This window comes from Mirounga angustirostris, unplaced genomic scaffold (assembly GCF_029215605.1).
Source record: "Mirounga angustirostris isolate CCGP_5_RB_7025 unplaced genomic scaffold, mMirAng1.0.hap1 SCAF_13, whole genome shotgun sequence".
NCBI classification, from domain to species: domain Eukaryota; kingdom Metazoa; phylum Chordata; class Mammalia; order Carnivora; family Phocidae; genus Mirounga; species Mirounga angustirostris.
The window spans coordinates 23,067,203-23,093,263 of record NW_026991721.1 but is presented as its reverse complement, the minus strand read 5'-3'; the positions used below and the strand labels follow the sequence as shown (position 1 = coordinate 23,093,263).

The window sequence follows — 26,061 nt, the reverse complement described above, 5'->3', positions numbered from 1 at the left end:
CCATGCTAACATTCCTCAGCAGGGAGGTTTTCATTTATTCACTGTGAAGCTAGGACATAGTTGAGAATCAAAAGAAGACTAATGGTGTGAGGTCTGGGTTTGTAGTTTCCTGTGTCTGAACTCTTTTTTTCCATCCAAAGAAAGGTACTATACTCTGAGGCATTAAATCTTACTGATCAGTGTTGCCCATGTTTTCCTGATTGCTCCCAAATAGCAGGTAACCTCATGTAACTGCAGTCATTCCGTGCATGAATTAACACTGTCTTGCACAGCTAATCAGGTTCAAGGCATACATTATTTGATTTTTTTTTTTTTTTTTTGCTTGCACTGAAGCCAGGATTAGGTCTTTTTTCTGACACTTATGCCAGAGAAGCATTTATATACTAAGATTAACACATGGGCTCTGATGCCACAGGATTAAATCCTTGCATCAGCCAGACACAAGAAAGCCCTATAGTTTCCCAATTTTATAGCATCCCCTCCCCATCCGGACACCCAATCCATCTGTAGCTAACACACTGCTAAAGGGGAGCATCACCTTTCCCTGAAAGTTGACAAACACGGGTGCCCGTCTTTTAGCTTTGGTAGAAATGAAGGTATTGGACCTACCTGAAGGCCAGAGGGGCTTCTCACCCCTCTCTGAATCTTTGCTGCTAAACCAGGTATTAAATGTCAGCACTTGGGGAAGATTCACTGACTGCCCACTCTGACCGTGGCAAGCGGAAGGCTCACAGTAAACAGAGTGTGTATATGCACCTACAGATGTTCCAGTGAACACTGATCTAACGGGAGTAACTGACTGTGACCTTTTTTTTTTCCCTTGTCTTTAGATGGTTGAGGGAGATATCCACCAGGGTATACTCTTAAGATTTAACTATTTCCTTACCAATCAACAATAGAAACACAATCCACTATTTGTAAAGACCAAAAAAAAAAAAAAAATCTGGCTGAAACCTGATTTATAATTAAAAACATTTTTTTTTTTTAAAGATTTTATTTATTTATTTGACAGAGAGAGAAATAGCGAGAGAGGGAACACAAGCAGGGGGAGTGGGAGAGGGAGAAGCAGGCCTCCCGCGGAGCAGGGAGCCCGATGTGGGACTCGATCCCAGGACCCTGGGATCATGACCTGAGCCGAAGGCAGACGCTTAACGACTGAGCCACTCAGGCGCCCAATTAAAAACATTTTAGAAAAATATAGAAGAAAATGAATATAATTGCTGTGACTTAAATAATACTATTAAGAATCCAATGGTAAAGTATTTTTCCTAAAGCAGAGACCACTAATACCAATGCCAGTCATTTTGATCTTGAATTGCTCTTCGATAGTCTCATTTTCTTTTCTTTTTTTTTTTTTTTAAGATTTTATTTATTTCTTTGACAGAGAGAGACACAGCGAGAGAGGGAACACAAGCAGGGGGAGAGGGAGAGGGAGAAGAGGCTTCCTGCTGAGCAGGGAGCCCAATGCGAGGCTCGATCCCAGGACCCCGGGATCATGACCTGAGCCGAAGGCGGACGCTTAACGGCTGAGCCACCTAGGTGCCCCATGGGTCTCATTTTCTTTAACGCAACGCTCAGAAGTCATTCTAATTCTTGGAGGCCTCCTACCAACTTGATATCAGGAGCTGCGGTGTAATATTGTACAGCAGAATGATTAAGAAAATGGGCTTTGGAGTCAAACTGACCTGGTTTTCTTTGCCAGGTCTGCCATTTACCGCTGGAGTTATCTTAATCTCTAAGCCTCTGTTTCTCTCTCTCTGAAATGGGGATAATAGAAGTAGTCACCTCAAAAGATTGTTGCAAAAAGGTTAAGTCAGATAATATCTTTAAAGTGCTCAGTGCCCAGTAGCAATGAATGAGAGTTCCTGTTGCTGCACATCCTTGTCAGCTGTTTGGTGGTGTCAGGGTTCTGGATTTTGGTCATTCTAACAGCTGTATAGTGGTAGCTCACTGTTGTTTTAGTTTGCATTTCCCTAATGACATATGATGTGGAGCATCTCTTCACGTGCTTTTTTTGTCATCTGTCTATCTTCTTTGGTCAGGTGTCTGTTAAAGCTTTAGCTCATTTTTTTAATCAGGTTGTTTTCTTATTGTTGAATTTTAAGAGTTCTTTGCATATTTTGGTTAACAGTCCTTTATCAGATGGGTCTCTGGCAAATATTTTCTCCCAGTCTGTGGCTTTTCTTTTTATTCTCTTGTCAATGTCTTTAGCAGAGCAGAAGTTTTTAATTTTAGTAAGGCCACCTTATCAATTATTTCTTTGATGGATTGTGCCTTTGGTGTCGTATCTAAAATGTTGTTGCCATTCCCATGAACTATGAACTTTATGGCTTTGCATTTTTTTGTTTAGGTCTGTGATCCACTTGAGCTAATTCTTGTGAAGGGTGTAGGTCTGTGGCTAGATTCATTTCTTACCTTTGGAGATCCAGTTGTTCCAGAATTTTTGTTGAAAAGATTATCTGTGCTGTACTGTCTTACCTTTGCTCCTTTGTGAAAGATCAGTTGATTGTATTTATGTGGGTCTATTTCAGTGCTCTCAGTTCTGTTCTATTGGTCTGTCTGTTCTTTCACTAATGCCACACTGTCTTGATTACTATAGCTGATTTAATTTTAAAACAATTCATTAAAACATTTACTTCAGGAAAAATATATACCACTCATGAGCCCATCACCTAAGCATAAAATTTTTTATTGATTTGGCTCTATTACAGTGTTTATGCAAATATATACACATTTTACCTGGTTATAAAGCAAATGCATTTAAATTTTGTTATCTTTTTTAAAAAAAATTTTTTTTTAAAGATTTTATTTATTTATTTGAGAGAGAGAATGAGATAGAGAGCATGAGAGGGGGGAGGGTCAGAGAGAGAAGCAGACTCCCTGCTGAGGAGGGAGCCCGACGTGGGACTCGATCCCGGGACTCCAGGATCATGACCTGAGCTGAAGGCAGTCGCCCAACCAACTGAGCCACCCAGGCGCCCTGTTATCTTTTTAATATAACATTTCATATACACTATAAAATGTCTATTTTGTTTTCTTTTTAAAAAGATTTTATTTATTTATTTGAGAGAGAGAGAATGAGAGACAGAGAGCACGAGAGGGAAGAGGGTCAGAGGGAGAAGCAGAGCCCCCGCCGAGCAGGGAGCCTGATGTGGGACTCGATCCCAGGACTCCAGGATCATGACCTGAGCCGAAGACAGTTGCTTAGCCAACTGAGCCATCCAGTTGCCCTATGTTTTATTTTCACCTTTGTAATTTTTAATAACTTCCTAAAATTCCATTAAGTAAATGTAACATAATTTATCTGACTATCCACCATTGTTGGTCATTTAATCATTTCCATGTGGCTTAGATGATAGAAGGCACGATCAAAGGTAGACAGGTCTGGACTTGAGTCTCAGTTCTGCCACTAAATGATCCTTTTGAGCTTCAGCTTCCTTATCTCTGAAACAGAGATGATACCTGCCTTATTGTAAGGATTAATGGATATAAAATGTCTGGTGTAGAAGAGTGTACTCAGTAAATCTTGTCTGATGATGATGATACTATAAATATATTTGTACAAGTGACTTTTAATTCTTTGCAAAATTTTAGGATATATTTTCAGGGTTGACTTTTTAAAAACTGATGAGTAGTTCAGTTGTTTGGCTGGTTTCCATCATTTGAAGTGTTGGCCCATCCTTTATTATTATTTTTTAAATTTTTTATTGTTATGTTAATCACCCTACATTACATCATTAGTTTTAGATGTAGTGTTCCATGATTCATTGTTTGTGCATAACACCCAGTGCTCCATGCAGAACGTGCCCTCTTTAATACCCATCACCATGGCCCATCCTTTAAAAAAGCATCATCATCTCTTCTAGTTACTTCCACGATGATTTTTTTCTTTGTCTGCAAAAGAGTATTGGATTATTTCCCTAACCTGTTTATGGTGTTATATAATGATTATAGTACTTGAAATTCCAGCATCAGTGACAGCTCTCATAAAGTTGACATATTGGATATCTCCACAGTAAATGCAAAATAAGAAATGTAACATAGAAACCATGGGTATGTTTAGGCAAGTATTTTCGTCTTTGTATTTTACTACTAACATCAGCAAACAGGCAGTTTGTTGCTGAATGGGTTATTTGTTTCCTGAAGCCGCTGGAAATTAGCAACACATTTGGAAATGGGTTTTAAAGCCCTCAGCCTTTGCCACACCATTAGGAGGGCATTGAACTTGCAGTGATCTCAGTCAAGATCCTAGTCTGCTAAAGTGCTCAGCATAGTAACTAAATGTGAAGTAATCAACAGTATTTACTGATCATCTGCTATGTACAGAGGCATTGGAGAATTAGAAAAATTATCACAGACACAGGGCTTGCTTTTAAGGAACATACATGCTAATAGGACGAAGCAACTTTACATGCTTCTTATGCTCAACCTTAAAATTCTTAAAAGTTCACCAAGAAATAATTGTAGGTTGCTCAGCCCATTCTTAAACCTTGAGGCAGAATCAAATTCAAACTTCCACTGAAATATGTTGATTTCACCTACCTTACATCCAAAAACTGTGGATAATTAAAGAATGCAAGTCAGTGCAATTCCAGAATAAAATAATTTTTATTTAGCAGCAGGGAGATGAAAGTAACAGGCTGTACTGACATAGTAATTGAACAATTAGGAAGCATAATTGGAGAAAAACAGAATGCCAGCGATGGTAGATAGCTTCAAGTCCAGTCCCTTTAGTTTTACATTCAAACAACTTAAGGCCAGAGAATTTAAACCACATGACAAGGGTAACACAGCTGCAGGGGTGTGTATACATGGTGGGTTGAGGGGAGGCAGGAGAGAAGCACTCTTGTGTGAACTCATGACTGTTTTTGTGCCTCTCAAGCATTTCCATCCCCATTTTATAAATGGAGAAACAAATTACATGGTTGCTTAATGAATTAATAAGTGTTAGTGACAACTTTTCATAGCATTCTGATAGGAATAGACAATTTTTACTTCTTAAATAAGTGGCTGATTTTTAAGGAAATAATATAAATAGCATAGGAAAAGGAGATAGTTGACTTGAGTGAATCCCATAATGGGAGCTACAACTGAAACTGGCAAAGAGGAGAAAAGAGGAAGTAAGAGGAAATATATAGAAGAAAGCAATCTACAGTTAGTATGATGGATTGTCAAGAGAAGAACGTGACAAGTGACTTGTCACTTTTTATTTAGGGCAATTAATTAAATATGGCGACCTGACTGGGATGACTGGTATTTCCCTGTATTTCATTGTTCTGTGATTTAAGGTGGACTCTGCCATAAAATAAAATGGAGAAAAATTTCAGAGGTGATTTATAATGTTGTACTAGAAAAAAAATTCACTTCAAAAAGTTTTATTTTTAGAGAAGGAGGGATTTGGTGTTTCTTAGTTACTATCTTTGGATATAGAAGCCACGTTGGTGTATGTATGTTATGTTGTATACATTGAGGCAAAATTGCAAATAAAGTGCTGAGATTAATTGGAAGCTGGGAAAGCACTGTACTAGCTCTTAAAGCTCATTTATTATTCCACAGTCATAGGAATTTAGAATAAAATGGGAAATGCATCTTTAAAATCCTATTTCTTGGGCGCCAGGGTGGCTCAGTCGTTAAGCGTCTGCCTTTGGCTCAGGTCATGGTCCCAGGGTCCTGGGATCGAGTCCCACATCGGGCTCCCTGCTCGGCGGGAACCCTCCTTCTCCCTCTCCCACTCCCCCTGCTTGTGTTCCTGCTCTCACTGTCTCTGTCAAATAAATAAATAAAATCTTTAAAAAGATAAAAAAAAATCTTTAAAATCCTATTTCTTTTAAGAGAATTGTCATATGAAAAGGTCGATTTTATTAGCAAGATCTGGCATTTTGAAACACTTAGAAATGAATCTCTGCAGAGTTGATTTAGTTGGGTTTGTCTACACCTGCTCCTAACTAGCTGTGTGGATTTTGCTTTAAAGCAAGCTTCCTGGTGTTGTAAGTGCTGTGCACTGTGCAGGTGGCTGACGGGCTCAGGAGGCTGGAGAGAAGGGGATAACTTCAATTAGGAGTGAATGCCTTTGTGTTACAGTTGTTCTGCGGAGAGAAAACATAAGCATTAATAGGACATTGCATCCCACGTGAAGGTGGGATTACAATTGAGCTAAAAAATCTCTTATGATTGAAATATTGTTGCATGATTATAGAGTTATACAGTTGACTCAGAAACTCTACTGCCTCTACTGGATTCACAGCTTTATTAGGTCCTTGAAAAAAAATGTTCCATCAGAGACTTAACTGTTACCATTTGTAACTCACTCATGTAGTTGATTACATTTCTGAAGATGGGAGATCAGTTTTGAATGTGGTTGAAAGATGTGTATTGACGTATATTGAACATTTTTCTTGATAAATGTACTAGTCTAGAGTTAATGTACTTGTAGGAGCTTTATGTACTTGTAGGGGGTGAAGGTAGGGTATTTACTTGTGATCATCCATAACTTGAACTTTTTCCACAAAGGGGATAAACAAAAATGGTAGAGAAAAAGAAGTCTGATTTCTGAAACAGTAGATTTTCTGAAATTTGTCTTGTGGGTATATCCTTCAGATTCCATGTCCACTGGCAATCTGCTTTTTAAAAAACAATAGGTAGTGAGTGGGGAGAGGAAGTTTGAATGCTTAACTGTTTGCATTTTTCTTTGTTTAATGGAATTAATAACTGTGTAATTGAAAACAGTCTAATACTCAGTTGACCTGCCTCAGTAAGTCAATGCAGACATTTCTGGATTGACTTAAACAGCTTGAAGGAAGAGTATATTTTGGGGAAATAAAATTGATTTTAAACAATCTGCTGATGAACAGCAAGGCTTAATGAATGATAGCCTCAAGAAACCTCATTACAGTAGCTTGGATGGATGAGCCAGAAAGGGAAGCAAATTTTTCAAGAGGAAAGTTTCTGCTTAAACATGTGATGTTATAGATTAATGTTGTTCCCATCCCCCCAGAGCTTTCTGCAGGGGGGAAAACAATCAACATGCATGAGTTCCAACATTCTTGGTAAACTTTTAGTGATAATTTTCTTTTCTTAAATCTTTTTTGCCTTAATTGGTTTAGCCTTCTTCTCCTGTTCTTCTTCCCCCCTGCCTTCTAAACTTTTAACTTTGAAATAATTATAGATCACAGGATAGACTTAAGTTGCAAAAAAAAATGTATAGGGAGATTTTATGCACCCTTGTTCGAGCCTTTTGCAGTGTTAACATCTTATATATCTGTAGTACAATATAAAAATTAGGAAACAGTGGTGCAATCCACAGAACATATTCAGATTTCACCAGTTATGTATAGACTGATGTGTGTGTGTGTGTGTGTGTGTGTGTTAGTTCAACTATATCACATGTGTGGTCTTGTATAACCACCACCACAGTCAAGATACTCAGCTGTACCACCACTGCAAGACTCATGGTACCCTATTTATATCCGAATCCACCCCTCCTCCATCCCTAATCCCAGCAACCATTAGTCTGTTCTCCATCTTTATGATTATGTTGTTTCATGAATGTTACATAAATGGAATCATGCAGTATGTGTGTAGCTTTTTGAGACTGGCTTTTTTCCATTAAGCACAGTTTCTTTGAGGTTCATCCAAGTTGTTGCATAAATTAATAGTTTTTCTTTTTTATTGCTGAGTAGTATTCCATGGTATGAATGTACCATGGTTTGCTTGACTAGTCACCCATTAAAGGACTTTTGGGTAGTTTCCTGTTTTTGGTTGTTATGAATAAAGCTCTGTGAACATTCATATACAAGTTCTTGCATGAGAATAAGACTTTATTTCTCTGGGATAAATACCTAGGAGTTAAGTTGTTAGTGTGTATGGTAAGTCCATTTTTAGTTTTGAAAGGAACTGCCAGATTACTGTCCAGAGTGGCTGAATCACAGCAATGTATGAGTTATCCAGTTTTTCTGCATCCTTGCCAGCATTTCATGTACTCACAATTTTTTCTGATGATTTTTCTCACCCGTTCTGAGGAGTGTGTAGTGATAGCTCATTGTGGTTTTAATTTCTATTTCTTTAATGGCTAATGATATTGAATATCTTTTCATGAGATTATTTGTCATTTATATATCCTCTTTGGTAAAATGTCTGTTGATGTCTTCAGTTTTTTTAATTTGGATTTTTCTTTAATATTGGGTTTTGAGAGTTCTTTATGTTTTATGTGCTAGTCCTGTGTTGTACGGGTAATTTAAACATTTTCTCCCAGTCTATGATTTTTCTTTTCCTCTTCTTAACAAGATCTTAACAAGATCTCTTCTTAGCAAGATCTTTCACAAAACAAAGTTTTGAATTTTGATGTGGTTTAATTTATCACTTTTTTTTTTCTTATAGAGCATGCTTTTGGTGTCAAGTCTAAGAACTTTTTGCCTGGTCCTGTGTCCTAAAGATTGTCTATATTTTTTTGTGCTTCTTTTATAAAATTCACTATTTTGCCTTGAGATGTTTTTATTGTTCTTACTCCTATCACAGCCTTCATTTAAAAATACTTTCACCGTATTCCATACTGCTCTGTTTTAAAAATAATCACCACACGGGTCATCAGAGTCATTCCTGTTCCAAAAATGGAGTCTTGTATAAAATGCATAGATTATAATCCTCTTTAGGAAAGGAACTAGATCTGTTTCTCTTAAGGCAGCTTTTGTGGTATCTGTGTTCATGGTAAGCATGTACTTAGCCCACATTTTTTATTAGATGCAGTTTTTAGAATGGGTGTCTCCTTTTTTTCTTTTCCTCACGGTGAGATTTTGTCAAGGAAAAAAAATACAGCTGAGACATGCCTACTCTAAGACCTTTGCGTGGATGACAATACAGCTTCTGCCTTTGTAAGCTCTGTAGTCAATAGTAATCCCCAAGCTTTTCCCAACTCCAAGTGTTTCCTTTAAAATTCACTGCAGAAGTGTACCTAGAGGAGGTGTTTGTTGTTGTCGTTTTCAGAGATGGAGTGAGAGAGAAAGAGAGAGAGGGGAGAGAGGAAGTCTGGAGGGACAGAGAGAGAAGGAGAGAGAGAATCTTAAGCGGGCCTCAGTCTCACAACCCTGAGATCATGACCTGAGCCGAAATCAAGAGTTGGACACTTAACTGACTGCGCCACCCAGGTGCCCTGAGGAAGTCTTTATATAGAGGTCTAGATGCTTCTGCCACCGACATTTTGGTGATAACGAAGAGTTCTGTGCCTTTAAGTGTTAGGAAAGGTTCATTGGGGGAAGTTTATAACTTGAAGTGCAGTGTATTCTTTGATGCTAGAATTGTATGTGTTTGTTTGTTTTTTAAAGATTTTTATTTATTTGACAGAGAGAAAGACAGCCAGAGAGGGAACACAAGCAGGGGGAGTGGGAGAGGGAGAAGCAGGCTTCCCGCTGAGCGGGGAGCCCGATGCAGGGCTCGATCCCAGGACCCTGGGATCATGACCCCAGCCGAAGGCAGATGCTTAACGACTGAGCCATCCAGGCGCCCCTAGAATTGTATGTTTTTATCTCATCCTGGTAAACCACAGTAGAAGAGTTACCGTGCACACACGCGCGTGTGTGCGCGCGCGCACACACACACACACACTTTGCCTTGCTTTGCCTCAAGGTGTTTTGTATGTTATGGGGTACAGAGTGTAGTTGGAGGCCTGGGTATACCCATCTGGGTGAGATTGCTGCCTTTTCCTTAATTTCCTGCTGAATTTCCTGACTTCATGTATGCCTTGAAATTCATAATCAAAAGCATGTCTTTACTACTTTTGATATGAGAACCACATTACTGTTCCTCATCAGTAGTCATTACTTGACAAAAACCCTACCTAAAGTTTCTTTCCCAGATTTATTCATTTATTCTCTATCACTGGACTAGATGACCTTCAGGGTTCTCTCAGCCCTGAGAATCTGTGACAATTTCAGTCATTGGATTTCTTTCTTTCTTTTTAATATGATCTAAAAGACATGAAAAATATTAGAGGATGCAAAATAGGTGTAGGAAGAGGAAATCTGTCAAGGAAGAGGAAATCAGTTCATACTGAGTCTCTTCTATCACATAAGTAAATCTGTGCATTTGCCATGTAATTTGGTCTTTTTGAGATTTGCCCATTTTCCAAAATATAAAAGGAGACCCATCCTGTGAAATACCAAGGTTGATGGTTTCATTTCCGTAGGCAAGGTGAATTCTTTTGATAATATTCCGTCTTACCATTCAGCACAGCAGGAGATTCTTGTTGAGCAGAACTATGAAAAATTGAGAAAGTGGATTTTGACAGCCTCTGCACAACTCTTTAATAATGTGTTATTTATTATTTTAGAATATCAGCAGTAAACCTCGCAGTTTAAAAAAGACAACCCTATTTTTACCAACACACAACTCTCTGTGCTGTTAAAAAGCAGGTTACACACTTTGAGAGACTAGTTCATGGCGACTTGTTTCCGAAGATTTAACCACTCTTGCCTCTAAAAGTTGCATTTTGTTTAGGTAGGTTGCATTAAGAAGAGATCTGAAGATAAACATCAAAGATGTGCTAAATCAATGGTGAGAATTCCACATGCCATATTTCATAATAATGTCCTTTCAGAGAGCACAGAACACTAACTGGTTTGGATGTTTGTTTCATTATTCGGTGGTAGAAAACAGGACTCCAAGAAGGTTATATGATTTTTCTCTCCATCTCCTAGTGACTAGAGAGGAAGAGAACCAAGCCTGTGGTCTTCCTGTGAAATTTAGTAGTCCAAGCAGAGCAAAACATCCTCCCTGTGTTTCCTCCTAGCAGCTGTGATTGTGAAAGTGTTGTGTGTGATTTACTGGTCAGTATTTCTACACATTTACTTATAGTCACAGTGTGTTCTAGGTCTTTCATGCAGAGCTCTAAGCCTTAAAACAGAAAAACCAAACCAAAACAAAGAACTCTATTATGGGCAAGTGTCTCTCTCTCTCTCCCTTTTTTTCTTTTAGAAAAAACACTTCTTGATAAAAACACAAACGTACGTGAATGGCAACTGAAAAAGCATTGCTTCCTTCCAGAAAACCACTAGGATTTGCATAAACCACTTGACTGGTAAATGATTATCTGCTCTGTCAGTCCCTGGGGACTTTTAACATTAGGTTATTTGTATTTTTATAGATAAGGTAAGTTCTGAATTTGCAGGTGGGTATTTGTTAGACTCTTCAAATAATGACAGTTTATGAAACTGGATTTTCCAAAAGTCTTTTAAAAAGTCAATGAAAACATTTCCTCTCCTGGATTGTGATAACCCCATGAATAAAATTAAAGGCCTTGAAGGACTTTGAATTTGTGCTGTGCATAGCCTGTTAATTATTTCCCTTTGGTAAAACTGAGATGTGTTAAGGCTAAAACCTCAAAATATACCACTTGGAGAATTGGAAAGGAAGTTTAAAAGAATTTCTATTATCACTTTTAAAGCATTCACAAGGAGACATTTACAGCAATATAAAACACAACCTGGCTGCTTCTGTTTGGTATTTGCTCGCTGAAGTAGATTACCCAAGATGGTTTGAGGAAGAGATTGATGTCATTCAGAGTTGGAATTTTGCTGGGGTCCAATTCTGGAAAAGCAGATTGACATGAACATTCTTGTAATTAAGTACATGTCCTACTGACAGTGAAATAATAGCCACCTTCAAATTTATTTATTTTATCTGGCAACTGCAGCATAATTTATTAAACTTTGGCTTGCTGAAGTCTGGCAGTGTTACAGGTAAATTTGCATAAACCCCAACTGATGCTTTTTCCTATATTTAATTTTCAGGTACAAATAGTTTGAAACAGTTTCTTTCATTTTTAGTTCATCTACAGCTACACTGAAAATTTTCATTTTATTTCCATTTTATTTCTTGTGGTTTTCGGTCTTCTACAACACCTTGTTTTTATCTAGGGGTGTAAGGCATGAGGGCTTATCTTGTTTATCTTTAGGTGACATCAGTGCCTTCAATCAGAGGGGTCACGGTCAAAGCAGGTCTTTGTGTAGGCAAAGGACAGAATACTAAGGCTGACCTGTTGCCATCACGATCATCATGGCTGCCATTTCTGAGGGGCCATGTGTGCCCATTTGATTCTCAGCGATCCTGTGAGGTGCGTGTAGATTCACAGTTCCTTATTAAAAACCCTTAGGGTCAGATGTGTTTCAGAATTCAGAATTTTTTGGAGTTTAGAAAGGTAATCAGGGATAATCCCACGTATGACAAAATCTCCAGTGAGGTCTGGGAAAGCACCTCAAAAGCAAGCCAGTTAATATTTCTTCAGGGAAATGTATGAGTAGTCACACTGAGTAGAATAAATAAAAGCCATAAATACTTTCATATTAATTCAGATCAGGTCTTGCCCCCAAATGAGGTTGGGCATCGTCTTATGAAAACATTTTTGTGTCTTTCCAAACTTTTGATAAATACCAAATAAATAAAGTTAATAACAGGTAACAAAATATTACTCTTGTTTTGGCAAAATAGAAGAAGCTTGGTGCTTTCTCTTCCTGCTGTACACTGTTGGAGAACCCCCTCCTTTTTTATTAGCCCCCACAAATTATACTGACTACTTAGGCAGTAATTACTCTTCTGCTTTCTGTAGATAGTAAATTTCTCAAAGCTATGCAAGAATGGTATTTCCTACAGAATGAATGGAATTTAACAAGATGAAATATCACAAGGAAAAACAAAGTTCAAACTGCAAGGATGGAGGCATTGTGTCTTAGCTGACAGGCAGTCAGCAGTCTGTTAAATGAACTGACAGTGTGAAGAGGCTACCAGCAATGTGAACGCACGTCAGCTACACAGCAGGAGTGCCATATTTAGGATGTAAGAGTCCGTCCAATCTCACTGGATCCAGACCATATCTGGGGTCTTGGCTTCGTTTTTGGATGGCATATTTTAAAGGGGGATGCAGGCAGTGTGAACCTTTTCCAGGTAGTTTGAGCAGGAGGGTGAAACACTTGAAGCTGTGTCATGTAAGGCACAGGTGGAATAAGTGGGCAAGTTTGGTTGAAAGTTTTGCCAGCTCCTAGCAGTACCTGCTCAAATGAGCAATTTCAGCTTCATATCGATTGACTGCCAGCTGTATGCCACATCCTAAGCTGTTAAACATTTGGGATACAAAGATGGAAAGACAGGGGCCCTGCCTTTCATGGGCTTTGTGTCTACTAGGACACAGAAGTGTACACAGCTATTTCCAGTACAATCTGATAGGTGGGACAGTAACCACAGTATAAGGGCAGCACAGAGAAATTACGATTAGCTCCCTGGGGTGATGGGAGATGGAAGGCTAAAGCCTTCAGAGAGAAACTGAATTCTGAGCTGGGTTTTGAAAAATAAATTTAAGTGAGTGAACTAAAATTGGGAAGGGACAGCATAGGCTTGTTCAAATATTTGGAAAGATGTCCTGTATAAGAAGGATTGAAATGCTTCAGTATGATCTCAGGGGCTCAGGGACCAGTTGGGGAAGTGTGCAGGGAGAGATATTTAAAAGAGGTCTTAGATAGAGCTGTCCAAAGGTTTCTTTGGAATGTTCGGAGTTCCTAGTCCCTGTATGTGTTGAAGCACAGACAAGTCAATTGTTTGGCAGCAATAGTACAATAGTACACGGTGGGGGCAGAGTGTCATGCAATGGATAGAGTGAAAAACATAGTGAAGTGCTTAAGGGCATGGGTTCTAAGGATCCGGCTCTAGAACCTGCTACTTGTACCAACTGGCTCTGTGACCTGAGCTCAGATTGTTATGAAGTTAACATTGGCGTGCTCAGAACAGCCCTTGATACGTAGTAAGTGCTAAATAAGTAGCTAATAAATATTAGCTATTATCGGGGTGCCTAGGTGGCTCAGTCGTTAAGCGACCGCCTTCGGTTCAGGTCCTGATCCCAGGGTCCTGGGATGGAGCCCCGCATCCGGCTCCCTGCTCTGTGGGAAGCCTGCTTCTCCCTCTCCCACTCCCCCTGCTTGTGTTTCCCCTCTCGCTGTGTCTGTCAAATAAATAAATAAAATCTTTAAAAAAAAATATTAGCTATTATCATTGTCATTGGATGGGTGGTTGACATACCCTTTGAAGTCCATCTCACCTTGAAAGACTTGGAATTTCTGCAGATTTCTACAGCATTTTCAAGGAGGCTGGCATTGCACAACTCTCCCTAGCTCATGTTTTTCTTTGTCTCTTAGATAAAGTGGCCTCGTGAATAGGAATGCCTGCCCAAATATCAGAATTGGAGATCATGGATGAAGATCAATTAATTGAAGAAGTCTTGGATAAGTTTGTTAATTGCCATGAACAAACATACGAAGAATTTCTGAGCACTTTTACTCATCTTTCAAAAGGTAAAATGGAGAAGTAAACTTTCTACAGCAGTAGAGATAAAGAATTTTCTTATAATTTTATGTCTTTGCTGCCTTTTCAAGAAGACTGTGCAATAAGCATCCATTCATTTCTTTCTTTTGATAGCTGATCAGGTGTTGGAGACTGACGCATGTAAATACCAACATTTTTATACAACCAAGAGTTGCATTATGGAGTCAGAGCCATTGCATTTGAGAATTAAAAGGGACCTGAGAAATCATTTTGTGTAATTCCTTTATTTTTGAAGAACTGTAACTGCAAAGAGTGGAGGTTTTTTAAAGCATATTTAAAACTTTTAAGAAATATAGCATAGTATAGGCTATGGAGTTACACTGCATCCATTTGGGTGCTGGCATTGCCACTTTTTGGGGTAGGTGATCTTGGGCAAGGGGTTTGAGTAAAGGGGGGTAATAATAGTACCTTAAAGGTTGATGAAGGTTGATTGAGGTAATCCAAGTCAAACTCTGAGCATGGTGGCTAACACATAAGTACTTAATGAATGCTAGGTATTGTGTTGTTGTCATTGTTATGACAGTGATGCTAGAGTTTCTGTAGAATGGAAACAACCCTTTAGATGGGAAGCGATAAACTAAAGCCTAAAGGCCAGGCCCACGTTGTCTGTTTCATTATGTGTCTTGTGTTTTTTCAATTGAGCCAACATTTTATTTTTATTTTATTTTATTTTATTTTTTTAAAGATTTTTTTAAAATTTATTTATTAGAGAGAGAGAGTGAGAGAGAGAGCGCAAGAGGGGGTAGGGTTAGAGCGAGAAGCAGACTCCCCACCGAGCAGGGAGCCCGATGTGGGACTCGATCCCGGGACTCCGGGATCATGACCTGAGCCGAAGGCAGTCGCTTAACCAGCTGAGCCACCCAGGCGCCCTCAATTGAGCCAACATTTAAAGTTGGGAAATTTTACATAAAAATAATGACTTTTTTTTTTTTTCTGATTAAGAGAGAAGACCTGTTACCTCTTATTTCCCTGATGGCAATAGCAGCTAGAGCTCGGGGGCCCTTGCCCTGTGAGCCCCCTGTTTGTCACACCCTCTGGCACTCACACATTTTAAAAATGTGTGTATCTACTTTGCCTGCTTCATTCACTCAAGTGGCTCCTGTAGGCATTTGAGTTTGTAATCTTTGTTCTGGGTTCTGCTTCAGACGGCCTGCCACTGGCTTGCTCTCAATTTGGTCCTTTGTGGGTCATTGGTCCACATTTGTGAGGCAGTTGGTTCTCCACCTTACTGCACTTTGGACTCACTGGAGGGTATTTTAGAGCATGGTGATTCTGAATCTTAGCTGGGGCCCAGGAATCCGTATTTTGAAAAAATTCCTCTGGTGGTTCTAATGTGTACCCAGTTGAGAACAGGGAGTTTCATAATCTCCTGGGGTGATGACACTTGTCAAGATACTTGACTTCATGATTTTAAGTCATGACTCATGTGTCCTTAACAAATGTGTAAGAAGGGTATTTACAATGAAGAAAAGGAAGATAGTTGGAATATTGATATTTGTTTTGTTTACACTGTGGACTGTTTTTGTTTACACTTTTTTTTTTTTTAAGATTTTTTATTTTTTATTTGACTGAGAGAGTACAAGCAGGGGGAAGTGGCAAGCAGAGGCAGAGGGAGAGGGAGAAGCAGACTCCTTGCTGAGCAGGGAGCCTGATGCGGGGCTCGATCCCAGGATCCCAGGATCATGACCTGAGCCGAAGGCAGACGCTTAACCGTCTGAGCCACCCAGTGTTTTTGTTTACACTTAATGGAAAAATATTTAGTGGAAATGTTTAATGGAAAAATATTTAATATTTCCATTAAAATGGAAATAGTTTACTTTGGGGCTCTGAATGATCTGTTTTGACAGGATATGTGGATCAAATTAATCTTGATTGATGACCAAATCATCTTTTGGTCTATGAACTTGGGTTTGGGAAGATGTTTGCCTTCTCTGAACCTAATGATTTTGTTCCAGGCTCTCTGTACCTAACAGAACAGTGTGAATGGTTGGGGGTGGGTGTTGGAAATAAGGCTAAAATTAGCAGGATTAATACATTCTGGCATTTTGATAATCCAGATTATTTTGGAAATTACTTGTAAAGCTGAGTTTATTTTCATATCTGAAAAAGTAAGAACTTCTTGCAGGCACTTGGATATTTTAAAGAGGTTCTGATGGGCTTTTTTGAGGGTAAGGGGGATATTCTGTTTTCATATTTCTGTAAGGTCACTGCATGCTGAGAAAGAAACTGTTGCATATGTGGTGACTTCATTGCAAATTCTGTGTTGGGCCCCAAACTGAGCTGAAATGATGACGCAAGTCACATAAACTGCATCCCAAGCACACTTTTTTTTTTCTCCTTTCAAAATATCCCTAGGCGCCAGTTCACATTATAAACTAATGACCTGAAAAAATTCCTCTTAAAGCACAAAGAATTGTGAGTGCAGAAAATGTGTCTTAAATCAGTCAGCATCCTTGGGTCCCTCCTCCCCCTCCCGAAACATTTAAGTACTTTCTGAAAAACCAAACAGCACTTAGGGACAGCCTAGGCATTGAGTGATAGCCCCCAGAACTGATCTAAGTGAATGTGGTTAGTTCTGTTTTACGGAAGACATGAAGGCTGTTTCTTCAAAATTTTCCCCTTCTTTCCAGCCCTTCATTTGTCTTGGTGGGCTCAGTTGTTTTGCTGATGCATAGAATCTTCTCTTTGTGAAAGTGATTATCATCACACACACTCATGTACATTTCTTGAGAGAGTTTGGTTTCTCAAGTCTATTACAATTTCCCCTGATTGATTGTTCTCTTTATTTTTATAATAGTTACATGCCATGATGCTTATAGGATTCATTTTCTTTCCAAGAGTGTTAAAAGGGTCAGTACTCCTATTAAAAATATTTCCCTGGAAAAAATTAAAGTACAGCCTGATAGAAAGAAATTCACATCACTGCTACAGACTGTTAGAAAATCATTGGAAACTGTAAATATTGTAGCAAAATTCTCGCTCCAGTACATTGATGTTGATCAATTGTTGCTGTTTTTTTTTTTTTTTAAAGCAACTCTGGTTTTTTTAATCATGGTACTTACTTGATAATAAATACATACTTGATAATAAATACAGTGTTCTATCAAAATGTTTAAAGAGACGCATTAATTATTTGTTTTAAACAGACAGTTATAATTGAATTCTCAGTAGTGTCATCAGTTCAAGAGAGTAAGATCAAGTCGTGAGGTTTGTATTAGAAAATCAGTGTGCAGATTTTGGTTTTATTTATTATTTGGTGACGATGTTATTATATTATTGATATTATTGTGGGTAAAGATAAGAGGCTAAGTTTTAATCTTTGGCATCTCAGTTTCTTTGTGAAGGTGATTAATTTACAGGTCTTTCTAAACTATCCATCTAGAGGAAAAATGTGTTTTTCTCTCCTTGTCTGACATATTTCTGTCGTTTGCTTAAGTTATAAAAACACAGATGTGAAAACGTATTTGATTTTCTGTTAATGCATTTATTCATTTATTCATTCATTAATTCTGTTTCTCCCGTGGTCTATGTATTGTTTTAGGTGATGAGGATCCAAAAATAAGATATAGTTTGTGTTTTCAAGCTCATAGTCCAGGAGGAAAGATAAAGAAATAAACAAAAACTTACACTAGTGTATGATAAGTACCATAATGGAGGAAAGCACAGTTCTGTGAGAGCTCATAGGAGGGCCATACAGCCCTTACTTGGTTGGGGAGGGCAATAAAATCTACCCATTGGAGAAGATGTCTGTGGTGAGTCTGTGGTAACCACTGAACCAAAACTTGCCTTGGGTCCTAAGACATAAATAAAATAGAGTGCAGGAAGTTTTGACAGATCAGAGCCAAATTGAAAGATGTTAAAAATGCCTCCGTTGTTGATTGTCCTTTGGATCATGTTTCCATTTGTTTTAGTACTAATATATACATTCTTTAAAATAATATATGGTGGAGGTGGAGATGTAGCCTTGTTTTAGTAAGGGTGAGAGTTATTTCTAATTTCCTTCCACACCAGGATTACCACATGATCTGATTTGGAAGCCATCTGCTCCCATTTTTTAGAGTGTTAGTTACTACTCATATTGTGGTCACACAGAAATTATATATTTAAGAAGCCAGTGACTTAGAAATGGACATTCAATCTTTTCAAGTCCATTTTGTTACATATAGTAGAAACCCTAGGGGGTGGTTACAGTAGTTACACGCAATTCTCAATCTCTCTCTCTCTCTCTCTCTCTCCCCCCCTCCCCCCACGCACTGTTATTGATTTTGTTCTTCAGGCTACATGATTAATTTTCATTAAAGTTACCCACTTTACCAACTGTTTAACTTAAAATAGTTTGGAAATTGAAATGAATCTACTAGGGGTGCTTGGGTGGCTCAGTCATTGAGTGTCTGCATTCGGCTCGAGTCATGATCCTAAATATGTTTGGGACAACTCCCTACTCAGCGGGGAGCCTGCTTGGCCCTCTCCCACTCCCCCTGCTTGTGTTCCCTCTCTCGCTGTGTCTCTCTCTGTCAAATAAATAAATAAAATCTTTATAAAAAAAAAAAGAATCTATTGTGATTTTATGATTAACTGTTAAATAAGTCTTTGTTTTTCAGTCTTTCCTTTTAATCTTAAAACACATAGGATCCAATTCCCAAGTGATTCTACTGGTTTTAATATTACCACATAACAGCTTTCTATGCACTGCTACATTTATCTACTTTAACCTGTTTTCTTATGTCTAGATCAAAGATTTTAGTTTCTGATTTTGATGTGTGAGTTCTAGTTCTCTTTATGCTATTCTCATTTCACTTGCAATACTTTGTGCTTTTAGTGTTTTATTATTTTTTCAACATGTCTTTGAAAAAAATCCCATCAACTCAACCTCCCTCTCCCTTCATACTTGTTAATATAAGAATTAAATTCCCCCTGAGGTGGAACATTCAGGACAAATAGCCAATGCCTGTGGCTTTATAAACTGGTGGTGGAGATTGTTCCAAACTCTTAGAGTTTCAAAACCTCTGAATAGGTTTCAGTTTTTCTTAGATTTTAGTAATCTTAGGTAATCATAAGAGAGCTTAATCCATATTTTTTACCTCATTCACATTTAGTTCTTTAAGGAACTACACCAACGCTCTATCACCATTGCTAATTTCAGGAATGTACAGTTACCATATGATGTGATCATTAGGTCCACATTGTCCAGTTTGGATCCATTAGCCCATGTGGCAGGCAGTTGAGTACTTGACTTGTGGCTAGTGCAGCCCACTGAGTTTTAAGTTTCACTTAATTTTAATTAGTTTAAGCTTAAATAAAAATATTGCTACTCAGTTCAGTTATTGGAAAACTTTTAAATGTGTTTGGGACAACCTGGGTATGTGAGTCAATTTTTTCAAATGTAAATTTCATGAAATACAGAGTAGTCCCCCCCCCAACCCCCACCATTCGTGGCTTCACTTTCCGTGGTTTCAGTTACCTGTGGTCAACCAGGATTTGGAAGCAGATGGTCTTCCTTCTGAATTATCATCAGAAGGTCATAGTAGCCCAATGCTAAGTCACAATTCCTGCCTCATTCGCATCACTCCATCTCTTCCAATAGGCATTTTATCATCTCACATCATCACAAGAAGAATAATAAGATATTTTAGAGAGACCTAGTCACATAACTTTTATTATAGTATGTTGTTATAATTATGCTACTTTGCTATTATTGTTGTTAATCTCTTACTATACCTAATTTATAAATCAAACTTTATCATAGGTATGTGTGTACTGGAAAAAACCAGTATAGATAGGGTTTGGTTCTGTCTGCAGTTTCAGGCATCCACTGAAGGTCTTGGAACAAATTCCTCATGGAAGAGGGGGTGACTACTACAAATACAGATCAAGTATTTCTGATGAAAAATTCACATCTGAATTGAGATAAGCTATGAGTGCAAAATATGCACAGGGTTTTGAAGACTTAGTATGAGAACAAAATGTAAAATATCTCAATAATAGTTTTATTTTTAACTACATCTGAAATGACAATATTTTGGAAAATTGGCTTAAGGAAAATACATTATTAAAATTAACTTCACTTTCTAAAATTTTTAAAAATGTGGTTGCTTGAAAATTTAAAACCACATCTGTGGCTTTTGTTATATTTCTACTGGGCAGCACTGCTATAGACCAGTAGTTCTTAAGCTTGGCTGAATATCAGAAAAACGTCTATAATGTCAAACTTGTATAAGACTAAAGATTTCCAGACACTATCCTGGGCTTATTAAATGAGAGGCTCTATAGTGAGGGGTCTAGGAATTTTTACATTCATAAGACTCTTAACTAATAATTTGGCTGTACCACTAGTTTTGAGAACTGCTGGTTTAGACTACAATTCTGATAATGCAGTCCCCCACACAGAGAAACACATTTTTGAAAGGCAGAGGCAAAGGAGGGGAGAAACAGCAAGTCAGGGAGCCCAGCAAGGACCCTGAACAGAAATACCTCTGTAGGGGTATGGCCCAGGGCCGGGGAGGGGGACACAGAAAGCAGGGAAGGCTAATGAGACCCTGATGGCACTTGGCAACCGGTGAGTGACAGAGGATGAGGGAGAAGAAAGAGTCAAAGATGATTTGCAGGTGTCTTGCCTGGGAGAGGCCGAGGCCCCCAGAGGCCGAGGGACTTGTTCAAAGGTACACAGTTCTCGTTTCTGGAGGCTTCTGTTTCCTTCCTTATTGAGCGCCTGTTCTGTCAAGAGCTTAGAATCCTGGGCTGGGATTTGCTTTACACTTCCAGACTGATAGGTTTTGAGTCGTCAGTTCAGCCAAACGAATATCACTAACTCATACTTGACAACTTCTAGAAAATGTAATTAAAAATGAAAGTGGTGACAGCGCATAGAACAACACACTTCCGAAGTTGATATATCATTTTGGTCCCCAAAGCTGTTTTGAATTGGAACGTTAGAAAAGCACATCTTTAAACTTCCGTAGGGGTACAGAGAGACTTTTCCCAATCTGAAGGATACATTTAAGATCTGCTGTAGAAAAATACCGCAGAGAAAAAAACAGCGAAAGCAGCTAGCCCTCTCACCAATCTCAGAGCAGGAAAGGATTTCAGTGGAGCATAAAAACAGCTTTCTCTCATAAAAGAAAACACCACAACAAAAAATAATCCTTGCTGTGTAGCTTTTTGCGGTTGTTTTCAGTAGATTAGACGGAGACCGGTGGGCTTAACATTGTTTTGATACCCTTGCAACTGGCAGATTGCCTGCCAGAGGAAGCTGGAAACGAACGGCCCGCTCTGCTTCCAGGTGGCACTCAGGCCCCATTTTCGACACACTTGTTATCAGGCACTTCAATTCCCTGCTGAATAATGAGTGGTGTTTTTAGTTCACAGGCCATTTGCAGTGTCTTTCTGTTACTCCTTTTTTTTTTTTTTTTTTTTTTTTCCGTTAGCCACACTGAGAAAAAAAAAAGGCAGCTTGGGAGGCACGTTTGCAAATGTAAGTTTTAACAGTGAAGTGCAAGGTGGAAAACAGCCCAACAAATAGCAGTAACCTTCCTTGGACTTAAGACATAGGCCATTGGGATGTTAATCTCAAGAGAAAGTTGTAAGAGGCATCCTAGGAGGACTTGCTAATGAAAGCAACCAGGCAATTAAAAAACCCCATTAATTAGTCTGGCATCCCAAGGGCGAGAATAAGGAAGCCCTGTCAAGGCTTTTCATTGACTCTTTTTTTTTTTTAATTGCTGGAAAGAGTAAAAAAAAAAATTTCATGGTTTTATATTGATTTATATTGGTTTTATAGCAGTAGCCATATGTATGTGACTTCTTTGTCAAAACACAGTACCAAATATCACCTAGAAGGCTGAAGGAGGAAAAAGTGTTGAACGAAGTGAAATCATATCTAGCGGAGCCCAGTGGAAGAAACAGCCCCAGCAGCAGTACCCTATTCTTTCTCTTTGGGGGAACATCTGTAAATTGTAATTAAGCAATTTTCATTTGTTTCTCTATTCCTTTTGTCATCACTAAATCACTACATTTAGGGAACAAATTGACAAATTAAGAGACACAGAAATCTGCTGGTTCAGTGGTGGAAGGAAATTTCCTCCCTCAAATTATGATGCATTTTGAGCTGATTAAGCTATTTTGTTTTAGATGTATTAGTGTAAATGTTCAACTGCGGTTGTTACAATTCATATTCTACCCATGAATATTTTTGGTCCATAGATAATTGTTTGTTTTCTGTGCCTGCTGTAGTTCAGGTGTAATTGGATAAAGGAGAAAAAATGTGTTTATGTATTTACAACATTTTGAATTATAACCATTAAATTTATTTTTGGCAGTGTTTTTGATGCATAGTATTTTGTTGCAATAAATTTATTTCTCAGTGAAATAAAATATTATGAGCTTTTCAATTTGGTTGGTGTACAAATAAATAGTTTTCTTCGAATCTCTTTATATGTTTTGAACATGTATATGTTATATATATTTCGTGTGTGGATATAAATGAGAGAGGTGAATTTTCTTAGGCAAATGGAACCTTTACGAAATGTAAGCAGAAAACTGCTAGTGGCCAAATAAACTATTAAGATGGTCACAGTCACCTTTAAGTGGCTGATGAAAACAATATTGAGTGAGTGCACAGTTGTTTTGTATGCATTTGTCTTTAACTCGAGACGTTATTTTTACTAGTCATTGTTAAATGTACTGTTGTACTTGAAGAGAAAGAGTAAATTACGTAGCTTGAAACGGAGGCGGTCTTAAGACTGCGTCCTTTGATTCAGTTGAATGGGTCTGTATTCAAATCTGCATGGCTTTCAAATCTGGAATCTTTCAGCCATAGAACAATAATATTTTCTTTGAAATGGTCAGCTAAACCCAAAGGAATACGAACAGGAAACTTTATTACAATCAAACTTGTATCTTCTTTGTATGAAAATCAAACCACAGTCTGTCTAGTTTGAGATTGTTAGTGTCTTTTTTTTTTTCCCCTCCTACTTGGATTCCCTCCAGATGAGATAGATGTAAGTGGCACCAGTTAGCTCATTCTCCTTGAAACCCACTGCTTCTTTAGCACAGAGAAGAATCATACCATTTTCATGTGTTTTTTTGGGCTTAGCCTGCCTTTGCCTTAGGTTTTTTTTTTTTTTTTTTTTTTTTTAAGATTTTATTTATTTATTTGACAGAGAGAGAGAGACAGTGAGAGAGGGAACACAAGCAGGGGAAGTGGGAGAGGGAGAAGCAGGCTTCCCGCGGAGCAGGGAGCCCGATGAGGGGCTCGATCCCAGGACCCCAGGATCATGACCTAAGCTGAAGGCAGACGCTTAATGACTGAGCCACCCAGCCGCCCCTGCCTTAGGTTTTATAGTGTATGGATTGCTGATTAGAAAAAAGGGTTTGTGGATCAAGTGCCACATCTTCCTCCTCTTCTCCATCAATTATGCTTTGTGTGACTTACAGCCAGTCATCTAATTTCTGGGTATTAGGCTTAGTCCCCAATTAAAGTGTCAGTGCAGTTCTTCTTGCAAATGTTGAGATCATTTCAGTATTGACTGTGTTCCTACTATATTTTACGCATTGAGCTAAAATCTGGATAGAAGATGAATGAGACAGAGTCCCTCGTCTGATATGTCATTCTTACTTATTTCGGTGTGCTCTGTGTTTCACATGCTCTAGATGTGTGAAGGCCCATGAGCAATCAAACAGACTGTATAGTTAGAGGTCAATTGGTAAGCTAATACTAACTACTCTTTACAGAGTGCTGATGTAACAATATGCAGAATATTGCCTTTGGTCTGGGGGACTCAGTTTTAGATTAGAATAAACCCTCTATATGAGTTTAGAAAAGAGCAATCAGAATGATTAGAACAGTGGATTTTTCAGACTGCTTTTTCTCCTTTTTTGACTTCAAGCCCTTTTTTTTTTTTTTAATTTTTTTCTGAGGGATGCCCTGAAGTGCCCTGAAAAAAAAAATGAGGGAATGTGAAAGGCATGTACAATTTAAGTGTGCTCTTGCATTGCTCTAATGCTTTGTGCCAATGAATGAGTCCCAGATTATTACAGATCTGTGCAGAAGATGTTATTCCACCTCATAGAGTTTGAAAACTCCTAAAAAGCATTTATTTGTAAAGGGATAGGAAAAAAAAAATCACTTTCCCTGACTTTCTCCAACCTGTGTGAATAAAAGAGGTTGTCTTAAGTCGATGCATCATTGTGTAGGCAGGCAGAAGGAGGGCTTGACTGATCTCAGGGTGAAGGAAAATTTTTTAGGTTGATGGGATTTAGTTTTATGATGAGTTTAGTGTACTGCCCTTGTATTTCTCACTTTGTCGTGAGCAGGGCCAGTGTAATGGAAAGGGTTCTATTTAAGTTTAGGATTCAGAAGACCTGGTCCAGGCATTTATTAATTCTTTGACACTGCAGGTCTTCCACTTAATCTCTCTGAATCTGTAAATCAGGGGTAATTCTGCCTGCTCAGTGTGTCTCATATGGTTGTTATGTGAATCCGATGAAATATGCATGAAGGTACTTTGTAGGTTTTAAAGATGTACTCCAGTGTAGTTTTATTTATGGGGACTAATTATGATTTAAAAGAGAAACATTGGGCGCCTGGGTGGCTCAGTTGGTTAAGCGACTGCCTTCGGCTCAGGTCATGATCCTGGAGTCCCGGGATCGAGTCCCGCATCGGGCTCCCTGCTCGGCGGGGAGTCTGCTTCTCCCTCTGACCCTCCTCCCTCTCATGCTCTCTGTCTCTCATTGTCTCTCTCGCAAATAAATAAAATCTTTAAAAAAAAATAAATAAAATAAATAAATTTGAAAGAGAAACATCAAGGTTAAATATTAAAGAAATCCTGAATCTACAATATAAGAAAGATAAAATATTGTTTATAGTGTTAGCTGTCCACATCCTGTCCCTTGATGGAGTCAAAAGCAGCTCTGTGTGGTATATATTGTGTAGTGTCTATTGTCTAGTGTCTAAAGACTACACAGTTCAGGGAATAATGCTACACTGGCCTCTGGTGGAGAGATTAAATAGTATGTTTACACAGAACCTTTAAGCAAAGGTATTTATATACTTTGACAAAGATATCAGATACTACATCTTTTTTTTTTAATTGAAGTATAATTGACACACAGTGTTACATTAGTTTCAGGTATACAACATAATGATTCAACAACTCTGTACATGGTAGTGTGCTCACCACGTGTGTAGCTACCATCTGTCACCATACAACACTATTAAAATTCCACTGACTCTATTCCCCGAGCTGTACCTTTCATCCCTGTGACTTATTCATCCCATAACGAGAAGCCTGTACCTCCCTCTCTTTAAGTCTCAATTTTTACGTTCTACTCCAAGGAATCTTCACTTGGGAGTCTTACCTTAAGTATCACCTGGGAGGTGCTTATTAAAATGTGAATTCTTGGGGAATGAGTCCCCAGATTTTGGTTCAGCAGTGCTACGTACGGACCAGGAGCCTTGACGCCTGGACCAACTTTCAGAAATATGCCCTAAATGAGGAGGGCATATGCCCTAAATGGGGAGATGTGTGTATTCCATAAAATTCTCTGCTTTTGTATATATTGCCTTTTCCTAGGAATAAGGTCCACAGCTTTCATGAAATTGTCTATACCCCCTGCCCAGAGGGTAAGAACCATTATTTTTCTTTAACCATAATTTTTTTGTTTAATGTCACCATTTTATATTATTTAAAAGGCACTTTGACAGTA

The 26,061-nt window shown here is 38.4% G+C and overlaps 1 protein-coding gene across 3 annotated transcripts in view; it reads left to right on the top strand.

The window, feature by feature from the left end:
• The window catches only part of IFTAP (intraflagellar transport associated protein), a 66,131-nt gene that overhangs the window by 3,403 nt on the left and 36,667 nt on the right, over positions 1–26,061 (top strand). For 2 of the 3 annotated variants that reach the window (XM_064576622.1, XM_064576623.1), the window contains exon 2: positions 14,172–14,327. In XM_064576622.1, coding sequence (XP_064432692.1) covers positions 14,195–14,327 — 133 coding nt within the window. In that variant the 5' untranslated portion in view covers positions 14,172–14,194. Of the gene's footprint in view, positions 1–10,953; positions 11,069–14,171; positions 14,328–26,061 lie in introns of those variants that run through there. The other variant, XM_054511980.2, reaches the window with a different exon arrangement.